This window comes from Anolis sagrei, chromosome 5 (genome assembly GCF_037176765.1).
Source record: "Anolis sagrei isolate rAnoSag1 chromosome 5, rAnoSag1.mat, whole genome shotgun sequence".
NCBI classification, from domain to species: Eukaryota; Metazoa; Chordata; class Lepidosauria; order Squamata; family Dactyloidae; genus Anolis; species Anolis sagrei.
Genome location: NC_090025.1, coordinates 135,368,848 through 135,382,892, shown reverse-complemented (window position 1 = coordinate 135,382,892; position 14,045 = coordinate 135,368,848). Strand labels below are relative to the sequence as shown.

General features: G+C 37.9%; 1 protein-coding gene across 4 annotated transcripts in view; it reads right to left on the bottom strand.

The window, feature by feature from the left end:
* Window positions 1–10,924: 10,924 nt before the first annotated feature.
* Window positions 10,925–14,045, bottom strand: part of PNPLA8 (patatin like phospholipase domain containing 8) — a 39,916-nt gene continuing 36,795 nt past the window's right edge. For 3 of the 4 annotated variants that reach the window (XM_060777629.2, XM_060777628.2, XM_060777630.2), the window contains one exon: window positions 10,925–12,574. In XM_060777629.2, the coding sequence (XP_060633612.2) occupies window positions 12,300–12,574 (275 nt within the window). In that variant the 3' untranslated portion in view covers window positions 10,925–12,299. The remainder of the gene's footprint in view (window positions 12,575–14,045) is intronic. The other variant, XR_009631601.2, reaches the window with a different exon arrangement.

Below are 14,045 nucleotides of genomic sequence, written 5' to 3'. Positions count from 1 at the left end.
AGAATTCCAGAAAAAGGACACTCAACTTGTGTATGGTATAAGTGTTAGCAAACTTTAATGCTGAGAAGAAAAAAATATTTTTGAATTTTGAAGTACATATTTCAGGTTTCAGAATTCCAGAAAAAGGACACTCAACTTGTATATGGTATAAGTGTTAGCAAACTGTAATGCTGAGAAGAAAATAATATTTCTGAAAATATTACTATCTCAGCCAGCCATGTGGATAGTTTCAACTTTTGGAATACTTCTGGTTTTGGAAATTTCAGGTAAGGGACACTCAACCTGTATTTGGTTCTAGCAGGTGTCTAATTGTCTTCTGCTTCTACACTTCCTCAACAGAGCTAAGGCCATGTACACATGCTATTTATTTATTTACAGTGTCAGAAGTGAATTGAGGGTGCAGTTATAATGTATTAAAACACTAACAAAGTTAAAAACTTGGCATTATACTAAAAATGTCCTTTGACCACTTGGAGTGCCTCTGGTGTTGCTATGAGAAGGTCCTTCACTATGCATGTGGCAGGGCTCAGTAGGTGGTCTGTGGTTTGCTCTTCTCCACACTCACATATTGTGGACTTCACTTTGTAGTCCCATTTTTTAAGGTTAGCTCTGCTTCTCGTGGTGTCTGAGCGCAGCGTATTTATTGCCTTCCAGGTCACTCAATCTTCTGTGTGCCCAGGAGGGAGTTTCTTATCCGGTCTCAGCCACTGATTGATGTTCCGGGTTTCAGCCTGCCACTTTTAGATTCTCGCTTGCTGGGGTGTTCCTGCGAGTATCTCTGTCAATCTTAGGATGTTGTTTCTTGATTTAAGGTGTTGGCATGCTGGCTGATATCCGAACAGAAGATGGGCCAGAGATGTCACTGCCTTGGTGCTTTCATTATTGGCTGCTTCTTCTCAATGGATGTCAGGTGGTGCAATACTGGCTAAACAGTATAATTTCTCCAGTGATGTGGGGCATAGACATTCTGTGATAATGCAGCATGTCTCATTAAGAGCACACATCCACTGTTTTAATGTGGTGAGATGCATTCCATACTGGGCATGTGTATTCAGCAGGACAGTAGCAAAGCACAAGGGCAGATGTCGTTACTGTGTCTGGTTGTGATCTCCAAGTTTTGCCAGTCAGCTTTCATACAATATTATTTGTAGCACCCTGTATTTTCTTGATATTCAAGCAGTGCATCCTATAAGTCAGAGCATGGTCCAGAGTAACTCCCAGGTATTTTGGTATGCTGCCATGCTCCAGTGGGAGGGAAGGAAGGAATCCCTACACACGATAAAGAAATTAAAATTAAAATGAAAAGCTGGATTTAATATGTAGGAACTGACAGAGAAGTAAAGTACGTTATATATACATTTGGAGTGTGTTTGTTGTTTGTTATTTGTTTTTATGTTCTTAATAAAAACAAAGAAGCCACTTAATCTAGGCTAATAGACCACTAATGCCTTTTAAACTAGTCTGTGAACACTGGATGAAGTTTTTCTTCCTTTGTGTTGTCTTTCATGTTTTCAGTGCTGTTCTAATATCCATCATGTGCCGATAATAAGCAAAAATGTTAGTGGCAGCACTATGACACCTGTATTATTCCCATATTACAACTAGTCCTAGGACCTTCAAGATACACATTACTAGTAAGAAGCTTTGCTTATAAGAAACTAGCTGTGCCCTGCCACGCGTTGCTGTGGCCTATAGTAAAACTTATCAAAGTTGAGGTAGATATCTGGACTATTATGAAAGAGAGGTACCTACCTATTCCTTCCCCCTTTTCCTCCCCCTTTCTCTCCTTTCTTCCTTCTCTACCTCTTTCTTTCTTTCCTTCTTTCACTACTTGGTTTCATCCTTCTCTCTTTCCTTCATTCCCTCCCCCTTTCTTCCTTTGCCTTTCTTCCCTCCCTGTTTGCTTCCTTCTTTCACTTTTTATTTCCTTTTATTTCACCACAATCATAACAATAACAATAATGCAGTGCATTGCCTCTGGGACCTGACACCTCTCCCATTCCTCCAGGGTCTCATAGGAAGACAATAGCAGAATAATAATAATAATAGAAATAACAACCTTTACCCGCCACGTGTTGCTGTGGCCAATCTTCCCTCTTTCTCTCCTTCTTTCCCTCCCTCCCTCCCTCCCTCCCTCCCTCCCTCCCTCCCTCCCTCCCTCCTTCCTTCCTTCCTTCCTTCCTTCCTTACTTCCCATCTTTCCTTCTCCTCTTCTTTCTCTATCTCTTTCCTTCCTTCCCCCTTTTTCTTTCTCTTCTGCTGTCTCTCTTTTCTTTCCTTCCATCTTTCCTTTTCTTCTTCCTCTAACTTTCCTTCCTTCCCCCTTTTTCTTTACCTCCCTTTCTCTTCCTTCCTTCCTTCCTTCCTTCCTTCCTTCCTTCCTTCCTGTCTTTCCTAGATTTTGACAGGGCGGGAAGGGGCGGGGTGGGGTTTGGAGGTGGCCTGAAGTAAAAAGAAGGTAAGATTGGGGCAGGGGAGTGATGGAGCCTGGGGTTGCGTGTGTGTGTGTGGCGGCGGGGGGAGTGGGGTTGCGTGTGTGTGCGGCGGTGGGGGGAGTGATGGAGCGTGGGGTTGCGTGTGTGTGTGCGGCGGCGGGGGGAGTGATGGAGCGTGGGGTTGCGTGTGTGTGTGCGGCAGGGTGTGTGTGTGTGCGGGAAGCGGCGCAGCGGGGCTTGGAGTGGGCATGGTTTCCGCAGAGGGAACGTTGGCCGGAAGGCCATGTGCGCGCGCGATGGAACTTGCGGCTGGGCACCAATGCGCATGCTCAGTTGTTTTGCCGTTTTGTGAGTGTGTTGTGTTGTTTTTCATTTTGAGTAGATATGTTTGTACCTTGTGGGTTGTATCATGGGCATGGAAATTGTGGTTAAGTTTCATTGGGGTTTTTTTTAGTTTTGTTGTTTTGCCGTTTTGTGTGAGTGTTGTTGTGTTGTTTTTCATTTTGAGTAGATATGTTTGTACCTTGTGGGTTGTGTTATGGGCACGGGGATTTTAGTTAAGTTTCGTTGGGGGATTTTTGAGTTTTGTTGTTTTGCCGTTTTGTGAGTGTGTTGTTGTGTTGTTTTTCATTTTGAGTAGATATGTTTGTACCTTGTGGGTTGTGTTATGGGCACGGGGATTTTAGTTAAGTTTCGTTGGGGGATTTTTGAGTTTTGTTGTTTTGCCGTTTTGTGAGTGTGTTGTTGTGTTGTTTTTCATTTTGAGTAGATATGTTTACCTTGTGGGTTGTGTTATGGGCACGGGGATTTTGGTTAAGTTTCGTTGGGGGATTTTTGAGTTTTGTTGTTTTGCCATTTTGTGAGTGTGTTGCTGTGTTGTTTTTCATTTTGAGTAGGTATGTTTGTACCTTGCGGGTTATGTTATGGGCACGGGGATTTTAGTTAAGTTTCGTTGGGGGATTTTTGAGTTTTGTTGTTTTGCCGTTTTGTGAGTGTGTTGTTGTGTTGTTTTTCATTTTGAGTAGGTATGTTTGTACCTTGTGGGTTGTGTTATGGGCACGGGGATTTTGGTTAAGTTTCGTTGGGGGATTTTTGAGTTTTGTTGTTTTGCCGTTTTGTGAGTGTGTTGTTGTGTTGTTTTTCATTTTGAGTAGATATGTTTGTACCTTGTGGGTTGTGTTATGGGCACGGGGATTTTAGTTAAGTTTCATTGGGGGATTTTTGATTTTTGTTGTGTTGCCGTTTTGTGAGTGTGTTGTTGTGTTGTTTTTCATTTTGAGTAGATATGTTTGTACCTTGTGGGTTGTGTTATGGGCACAGGGATTTTGGTTAAGTTTCGTTGGGGGATTTTTGAGTTTTGTTGTTTTGCCGTTTTGTGAGTGTGTTGTTGTGTTGTTTTTCATTTTGAGTAGATATGTTTGTACCTTGTGGGTTGTGTTATGGGCATGGGAATTTTGGTTAAGTTTCGTTGGGGTTTTTTTGAGTTTTGTTTCCTCGTTGGATGCCCCTAACAAATTTATATATATAGATGGTTATTTAGTGGCATCACTGGGGAGGGGAGTACAAACCCCTAGGTGACATTATCAGCGTGGGGTGACACCCAAACTGAGTGTCTATAACAACTATAAATATGCATTCCATCCATGGTGTGGAGACAGAGGAAGGGACATATGAACTCTGCATTTTAACATGTGTAGTTGATGAGTTGGGATACATGGATTCTGAACTGGATTTACCTAAGAGTCTGTATTACTAACTGTAGGAATTTCTGCACCTGCAAAATCGAGGTGGCTGGAGTTAGCACTCTTCCCTTCTTGTATTTCAGAAAAGACGAGTGATTAGGTTACAGCAAGAAACAAACAACAAATTTTAAGCCAGCTATTCTATGCATAGTTATTGGAACTAAATCCCTTGAACTCATTGAGACGTATTTGCCTCGGCTTGGGATTTTTGTGCATTGGGTTGCAATGATAACTTGTAATTTGACTCTGTAATTTGACTCTGTAAAGCAGTTAAATTCTATTTGGGGCCAAGATCACAGAAACAGATAATTATTCTCAGTTATTTACACAAATGTTAGATTACAAAATAATGTAGAAAGGATTTGCCTATTTAATTCCTGGATTAAATAGGCAAACCAGTGTTAGAAAGGAGTTCAATATAAAATTAACAGAAATTAGTTGATCTTAAAAAATCCTGGAAAATTATAGACAACTATACTCAAATAGTAAATTCAGTAATATAACTCTTTCCTTTATTTTTTTGTCTCAATGCAGGTGTGGGAATCATGTGTCCATCCTAAATTTGTTGTTTTGCAAGTCACAGTAGACTTAGCTAATACAGCACACAGCCAAGAATGCTAGGGACTGTAGATCAACAGTATAAGGACACTGCATGATTTCCACCTCTGCTCTAACGTTAGGGTTTAATCAACTTTAAACATTTCATTTCATTGCATAAAGTAACTTTTTTCAAAATGAAACTTGCTATGTAGGAGAGATTTGGTGTACAAATATACAAGGAATGGCCTTTCTTTAGCTATGTTGTTTTTTCCATGCTGCTTTTTCATTTTGTACACACTATAATTATTTTTAACATTTTACCAAGTGTGTAGTGAATAATGTTGGTCTGTCTATAAATTAACTCCCTTTGAATTATTTACACACACACACATTCATTTATTCATTTGTATAATGCTCTTTTTGAAGTCAGTCTCACACTTCACCTTTGCTAGGAGTACTTTGTGGTGTGTGTGTGTGTGTGTGTGTGTGTAGATCTGGAGGATCCATGGTGCAGATCATTGGCCCCCAGATCTGCTGTAAAGGGGGAGGCACTCAGTGGGCATTAATGCTTACATTCACTCATGAACACAGTATCCTCTCTAAAGAAGCTGGAGTTCTGATGTTTGTGTATGAGAAAGAAGCAACTGAGTTACAGATAAAAAAATTTGAAAAACGCTGTGTTTGCCTGGGAAAAGACAAAGTCTGAGAATAGCAAAAGTTATACTATATAGGAAAAAGAACCCATATAACTGTTTTTTACAGAAACATTGTTGAATATCTGGAACAGATGACACCTCTGGGTTCAGAGAGGAATAACATCACGCTTTCATCTGTGCACTATAATTGTAGCTCAATATTTTCACCAGATGTCTTTCAGACAGACAAACCAGGATAAGCTTACAAGCATGAGAAATTTTAGCACTATTGCAGCCGTGCGGATGATGATTACCCATGAAACAGTATCACATGCCAGCAAAATAGACTGAAATAGAAGCAGAGATATACTTTAATCTGAAATGCAGGCACACACTACTGAAAATATAAATACTACATCCAGCTGAGTGAGTTTGTCAATGTTAGAATATGCTGAAAATGTAGTGTGAACCCCAGCCCACGAGAACAGCTGGCATATAGACAGGAGGTTAAACCTTGTAATATAGAAAGCTGCATGAAACTACCATTTAATTCAAGTTAAATTATGGTATTTAACCTTTCCCCCCTTTTAGCACTACACAATTAGGTTTGCATCATTAGAACATAAGACTGCCGCCAATGATTTTCTAATTGCAGTGTTACCCCGCACAGTCTTTTTTTTCCAACATAGGATGAAGCTGGGCTCTTAAAATGCCAAACAGGGAAACCTAAATCTGCTGAAAACTGCATGGGTTTGCTAGTGTTTGCATAAGAGCTCCTCATGAGCAGTAATTACAAACAATGTTTAATTGTTGAGATCATCACTGAGTCTTAAAAACTGAACTTATGAAGATTAGACCTACTTTCATTTTTTATCCAAGCTGCTCAGGATGTTCTTCATAATTTGATACAGGCTTGACACATTTTGAAAAAATATGCATAATTCTAATTTTCAGTTTTCCTATGAAATATTTTTGATTTTTTTTTAAAAAAAACCCAGTAACATTGTGAAATATACAGATGTAGCAAATGTGTAGCCATAGCTGCATCCATTTCTGCCCAGTTTAAACACAGTACATATACTGTTCTGATTCTCTACATCTTCTCTAAGTAGGAAATAGAAACTGTACAGAAAGAACATCCCTGGGTTAGCATTCACTTTTGCTGGAAGCTTTTGGTTATAACACTAGTTTATGCCATGCTGTATTTTCACCTGAAAATTAGGAGCTTTCTGGGTTTGTTCCCATTCTTCCTATTTTGCATGAAAATTATATGAATCATAGAGAAAGAAGTGTTTGGAAGATTTGAAGATATTTATAATCTTCATTTAGATATGGTTTATTAGTTCTTAAATCTTAATGGACTTGTGATTTTGGAGCTGGAAGAGAGAATTGCACCACAGAAGGAGTAGATAATTTTGGCCAATTTTCATTATTCGAAATATTTACTATTTCTGTAGAAAGTCAGCTTGATGTAGAGATTTGGTCTCCCAAATACCAGGGTTTGAATCCCTGCTTGGCCAAAAACCACTGAGTGATCTTGTACAAGCCACACTTTCACAACCTGAAAGGGGGGGCAATGACAAACTCACTCTGAATACATCTTCTAAAAAATCTGTATGTTTGCCTCAAGTTGTCATACATAGGAAATGACTTGGAGGCACATAGTAACGAATTATAACGCTGGCGGATAAGATACACAGACTCGAACTCATGGAAAGATTGAAAGAATACTTAATAAGGAAAGGGCTTCATTGACTCCAATGAGATTGTTCTGCCCCTGCATGGAGATGTCCTGATCTTACTGACAACAGAACTGATATGCTCAGAGGAACAGTTGAGAAAGACTTTAATAAAACAATAATAACGTTCAAATCCCAACTCCTCCTGATCTAACTGGCAAAAGTTTCTTAAAAGGTTGGGGATTTGCTCTAACAGTGATCTTTGCCTACTTGTCTGATGTCCTTTCTTCTTTGTTCTCTGTGTCTTCAGCAAAGCCACTTACAGAACTGTTCAATTGTCTTAACTTCTATTGATCAACCATTGCCTATCAACCTTGATGGGGTATGTTTTTAGCATCTTCATTCTTCTGACACCTGGTCTAATGGTTGACTTTCAGAGATGCAGTTGAGTCTAGCTGAGAGGCTCTGCCACTGGGGAAGATTCTGAAAGGGGGGGGATATCTTAAAGGAAAGGGGCTAACTCCGGATCCCTCCCATAATAGCTATTTACCGTATGCAGGTTAACCTCTCCTAACTAAGGAGGAAAACAGGTTTCTGTGGGAACACAACAGAGATGGTTATCTATTACAATCTACAGTAACTCATATAGGTTTGGACATATTAGATCTATTGAATTCTTCCATGTGTAAATATGTTCTTAAGTCCTGGAAAACTCACAGCAACCACTGTTCTTAAGTAGTTTCTCTACAGCACTGCACAAGGGTAGAGCTGAGCCAGTGCCAGTAGATGTTCAATACTGATGTCGCTAGGCAACACATATGGGAGGGATATACCTGTAGGCATCTTAGGAGAGAAATCCAGTCCTGGCACAGAGTGGAGTACCTGAATTTATTCCATTGCCATTTTAATTCCCCCAAACTTAGTGGGAAAATTAAAATGCAATAGCAAGAGCTCATTTTCAGCAACACAGACCCAGTCTTTCTGTCTGCATCAAAGTGAAGACTTAGCATCAGTAGAACACATTCTGCTGGTGGGAAACCTTCAGCCACACATGGATGTCAACCAGGGTTCATGAGATAATTAAATCCATCCTATTAACTATAGCTCTAATCAAGCTAGTATCTTGCAACTAGCTCCAGTTAATAGACATTGGGGTTGGTGGTAAATTGTGGATGACTGAGTATGTGCCTTCAATCCCCTGTTGATTTATGGCAACCCCATGAATTAACTGGCAATGGAGAAAGGAAGTTTAATAGAATGGGTATAAAGAACATACAATAATGAGTTTGAAGCTGACAAATTTCAGAATTTTCAGCCGTGGGCATGCTATCAGTAATACTGAAAATATGCCCAATCAAAAAAAGCAAATCAGCAGGAAATAAATAAAAAATCCCATTTAATCCTTATATCACGAGGTAATAAATCAATACTGTAACAATCACTTGATTAATTAGCTGCTTAATATGAAATTTACTGTGATTGTTGAAGAAGTCATGTTATTCATATGCCTATATTTCAGGACAAGGAGGGATGGTACGTGTCTACTGCAAGTGTCTGGGGCATTCAGAGAACACACGTTAGAAGATTGGTTCATCAGACCTTCTCCCACAGCTAATGAAATAATTAAGGAAAATGTTCAGGCAGAGATGACCTAGTTAGCTTTACTACAGTCAGCCACCATATCTTTATTGCATGACTTTTGAGATCAAACAAGCTACCTTACATATGTCTGATGGGGTAACTGGAAAGGTTAATTGCTTAAGCCCAAGTGCAGCATTCAATCAGACATTGAACAAAAACTGACTGGATGAGCAGCCAATTCATTTGAGATAAGAATAAAAATATTATTGAAACCATGACATAAAAAGGAATACCACATTTGGTATCAGTATTGTAAATTTCAGCTCCATTGTCTAAAATTCTCATTTTCCTAATTCTGTTTTATTTATTTTTTTATTTAGGCAATTTCTATCCCACCTTTCCCCACTTAAGGGCCCAAGGAGGCTAACAACATTAAGAAAATAAAACAATACAATTATTTAAAACCATACATGATAAAACCATATATTCTGCAGTGCTTAAGAACATTAAAACCTGTATAATAAAATAAAATTACAAAATCCTAAAATCAAGGATTTTTAGAAGCCATCTGGCTTTCTTGAAAAATAATGTTTTAAGACTTTTTCTGGAGCCTAGCAAGGTATGAGTAGATCTGATCTCCCCGGGGAGGGCAATCCACATTAGGAGCACAGCCCCAGTAAAAGAATCTTCCCTCGAAAGCTTGAGGTGAAGATTGGAAGAGACTATTGTTCATACCAGAAACTCCTTGTTGTATCTGAGATCTCCCAGGTATATAATGGGGGCCATGTTGCCTCAGGTAGCCTGGACTGACGCCGTGTAGGTCAAAATCAGCACCTTTAATTGGGTCCAGAAACAGATGGGCAGCCAGTGGAGCTGTTTCAGCAGTGATGTAGTGAGATCTCTTATGCTCATTACATTCAAATATAGGACAATTTACTACATGAAAACATCTCCCAGTTATTTAAAAATACCTCCCAATTACATAATATATAAGACTATAAAATCTCAGAACTCCTATCTACAACTTTATTTTCTTGTAAGATTCACATAATTTCTATCGATTTAGCACAGCAAATGTGTCTATTTTATTTATGGGTGTATAGAATTAAGCAGTGTCTTAAAACACATTTAAAAAACCTAGTAGGCAATATATTATGACTTGTATCCAATTCTGTTATTTGGACAGAACAGAATCTTCCAAGAGAACTGATTCCCCTCCTCCTTGCAGCTCCCCAAATCTGCTTTGGAGGGCTGTACAATACAAATCAGTTCCTGTAAAGCTGGATGTAGGCCAAAATCCGCATTCATCAGACAATTCTTTAATCAAGATTTTACAGGCAGTTTCCATTATCAAACAGTTGGCCATTTGTGTTGAGAACAACTGAACACTAGGTCTGTTAACAGAAAGGCAATGTTTTCTATTGTCATTGGGTGCTTCAGCTAATTCTTAAGAAAAATTCAAAAATGTCATGCCAATTGGTGTATGGCGCAAACAGAGTTATGATCTTAACATAATGCACTTTAAGGAAACTTCATTAACATGACATTTTACATTAAAGATTTTTCAAAGGACTTTGATTTAAAGCTGCTTTTATTTTTTTATACCCATGATTGGGAGCAATGGGAGAACAAACCATATTATAATAGTAATATGTTGTAGTAGTAGATGAAGAAGAAGAAAAACTTTATTTTTCTACCCTGCCTCCATCTCCCCGAAGGGACTGCCATAAGTTTACGGCAGGCACACAGAGAAAACCACGCAGATGTAATTCTTTCATATCAGCCTCTTCCTCTGAGGCTGATCTTTCCAATTTTCACACTCCATTTTTGAGCTGTGGAATTTCAAAGAGTAGCAATGGTCTGGGTAAAGAGTAATGCTTTGGCTGATTGGTGAAAAAAAGTTCAACAATTGCATGCATATATATATATATATATATATATATATATATATATATATATATATATATACATATATACACACACACACACACACACAAACCGATGTGTGTATGTGTGTGTATACACACACACGTGTAAAAGGGGAAGGGGAAAATGGGCTATGTTAAAGCTGACTTTACCTCTTTTAAGTTCTGAATCTAGAAATTGTATGCAGCCTTTCAGACAACATTTCCAACCTTGGCTGACAGCAGTGGTATTTCTAAACTTTCAGTGAGGTCTTTCCTATCTTTATGAACTGGATACCTTCCCTACTAATTGCTAATGTCTGATGAAAAGGTTTCATAATTGCAATGGTCTTTTCATGGGCACATATACGCAGATTTCATGGGATATATAAATAAAACATACCATAGTTTAAAGTCCTAGGAATTACCCCAGAGCCATTTTAATACATCAAGATGAACTACAGTTCATTTCCATACTATTTTAAATACTGGTTCTATTGACAGTCAAAAGCACAACACATAATAAAAAGCTGTATGTTGCATCAGGTTAAAAAAATCAAGCCTTGGAAAAATTCATAGACAGAATATACGGCCCATGAGTAAACTTGTTTATTTTGTGTGTTAATTAAGCTAGGCTTAATATATATCACAAATGGAACCATATTACAAGTGCATAATGTATAATTTTACAAATGTATATCCTTCCTTAAAGGATTAGGGTTACTTTTAAAAGCAAAATTTGCTTTGGAATAGAATCTAGAAAAAGATCTGAAAAATATTTTTTCAGGAATTAAATACATATTAATTAAAGTAGACCTTACTGTAATCAACCAAATACAGACTTAGGTGAAGCAAATTAGGTGAAATATGCAGACTCAAACATGTATTATTCAGGGTATTTTACCATTTCAAAATCTAATAATTTAACATGCAATAACCACTTCATAAGGCAATTCACAATGTCATTAAACAGAAGGAATGGTGTTTAATGGCAATATCCCAAACTTGGAACATACTGCTGGCTTATAATACACTGCAACCCATTTTGCAATCTATTTGAATTGCTATCAAGAGATTCAAAACTGCTTCATTCCATTAATTTAAATGGGGCTAAAATCAGTTTTATTTACTGTGGCAGTAAAGAAATATATCCAATTAGATTGGTTCTTTCCCCCCATTTCAAAACCATTGAATAATATGTACATACATATAGCTCTTGTCCACATGATTTTGGCATGCAATTCTGAAACCAAAAATTATGTTTCATAATTTAGACAAAATTTAACAAATGTAAAGTTTAAAAAACAAAGCAGCATTTTACAGTTATTATTACTAATGCCAGATTCCGAAAGCTCAGTATTTCACTACCCAATAAACACATACTTTAAGAAATGGTAAATGAAATTATGAATCTAGAAATTCCTTTGCATGAGAGGAATGAGCATTTGACTGCACAAAAGTGTGTATTATCCACAGACCCATCTGTGTCCTTCTGAAACTTGGCTTCAAGGTTTCAGAAGCCTCAGAGCTGCAGACTGAGGGAGGAGGGAGAGGAAAGAGGATGCAAAGAAGAAAAACCTGGCACCCTCTCTTTTCATTTGGACAGCAGGATCTTTGGATCCAACCAGCGCAGTTTGTTGTGAGCAACTGCTGACTGCAGTGTCTTCCAGATCATCTTGTTCATTATGCCTACAATTACACAACAACTAATAAATGCTGATCCCTTTTAACACAGATTTCTGAAACAAGATTTACACCTACTGTCTTTCATGCTATACATTGTTCACAATTTGGAAAAAAATGGAAGGCCTTCATACATGTCGGCTTTTAATCTCATCCAGTCATTCAATCTCTGCAGAGTGGTTTTTTCCTGTGTTAATATTTTGGCAGCTTTTTTCAGTTTTTCTTCATTTCTTTCTAAATAACGGATGCCATCTGTCTGCAACTGATTAAGCTTTTCTTTACGATTTTCATCCAAAGCTATATCTTCATTCATCAGAGGATTAAATCGGAAGTAGGTGTCTGGGGGTAGAAGGGCATCCAGCATAGTATGGATCTCTAGTTTTGAAGGAAAAACAAGAAAACAACCTTATTTTGGGAAAACATGCAGTTATGTAAACTGAAGCTCTTCTTTAACTGAGGGCAACAACAGGCTTTCTAAATTTGGTACTTTTGAAGACAAGAGGGTGGCAACATGTAGGAAATTCCAGTATAAGAGAACTGGCAGTGTTGTTCAATAGAAGGCAAACTCAGCACATCTAATTGTATAATTGTATAAAAAGGCTGGGAGAAGATATGTACAATGATGAGAAATATTGGTGGGAGAGCCAGATCAAAAACTCATTTATGCAAAGATAAAGGAATGAAAAAGATAAGAATTCAATGTATGGATTTAAAGAGAGCTGTAACATGATCTGTCTAACTAGAAAGGTGAATTATTTCAATATAGGAATCTTAAATACAGAGAAGAAAACTAAGGTACAGTGATGTAATATAGCCATGATTTGTGGAATTGACGTTCTGTATCTCTCTGACCTTCTATGTGCCTTCAAGTCACCCACTGATTTATGGAGAACACTTGAATTTCACAGGGTTTTCATAGGAAAGAAACATACCATTTCCTTCCTCTGAAATATACCCTACAGCTACTGATGCTCTTCCACCCAGTTCTAACCAGGTTGATGCTGCTAAACTGAAAATATTAAGACTGGATCTGGTGCCTTCAGCACATTTAGAAAAATGGATTTTCCCAGAAACAATACATTGTAAAATAATCCTGTTGTACTGCATAGCATTTGGGGGCAACTTGCTATTGAACAGGCATTTGCAATCCATTGTATTCACTAAAGACCTGTTCTTGGGAGAAATTAAAACTGCTAGTAGTTGGTTGAAAGTTTTCTGCCTGAAGAATCTTTTGCTGGTGATCTGATGTAGTACGGGGAATATTATGTCCCACTTTTCCCTTTTTCTTGTACTATATGGTTTTTATGGCTAAAGAATAATAGTCTACACACTACATTGCCCTTTCCCAACCTACTACAGTGGGCACCAAAGTCTGCTGAGACTTTGGTGCCAGACTCATCCCTTCCCAGATAACAAAATTCATGGATGCTCAAGTCCCATTATAAACAATGATTTAATAAAACAGTGTCCCTTATATAACATGGCAAAATCAAGATTTTTGTTTTGGAACTAAAAAATAATAATTTTCAAGCCACAGTTGGTTGAATTAATCGATGCAGAATCCATGGATTCAGAAGGTCAACTGTAGTAGTCTTCAAAACAGAATATTATGCTATGGTCTGCTGCTCTTTTGCACACATGGATGCAAATAAGCAAGCGGTAAGGAAAACCTAGCATGATCTTGAATTAAATTTAAAATCACAATGGTACATCCTAAAAATTGTAGCTAACTGAAGAGGTGGGCAAAGCAGAAGGTGAATTATATGCAAAAGTATGTTTTGCCCATAAAAAGACCAATGTCGATGAAGTTGTACATGTTTTTCCTGTCTCACTTTTCAGCTTTTTA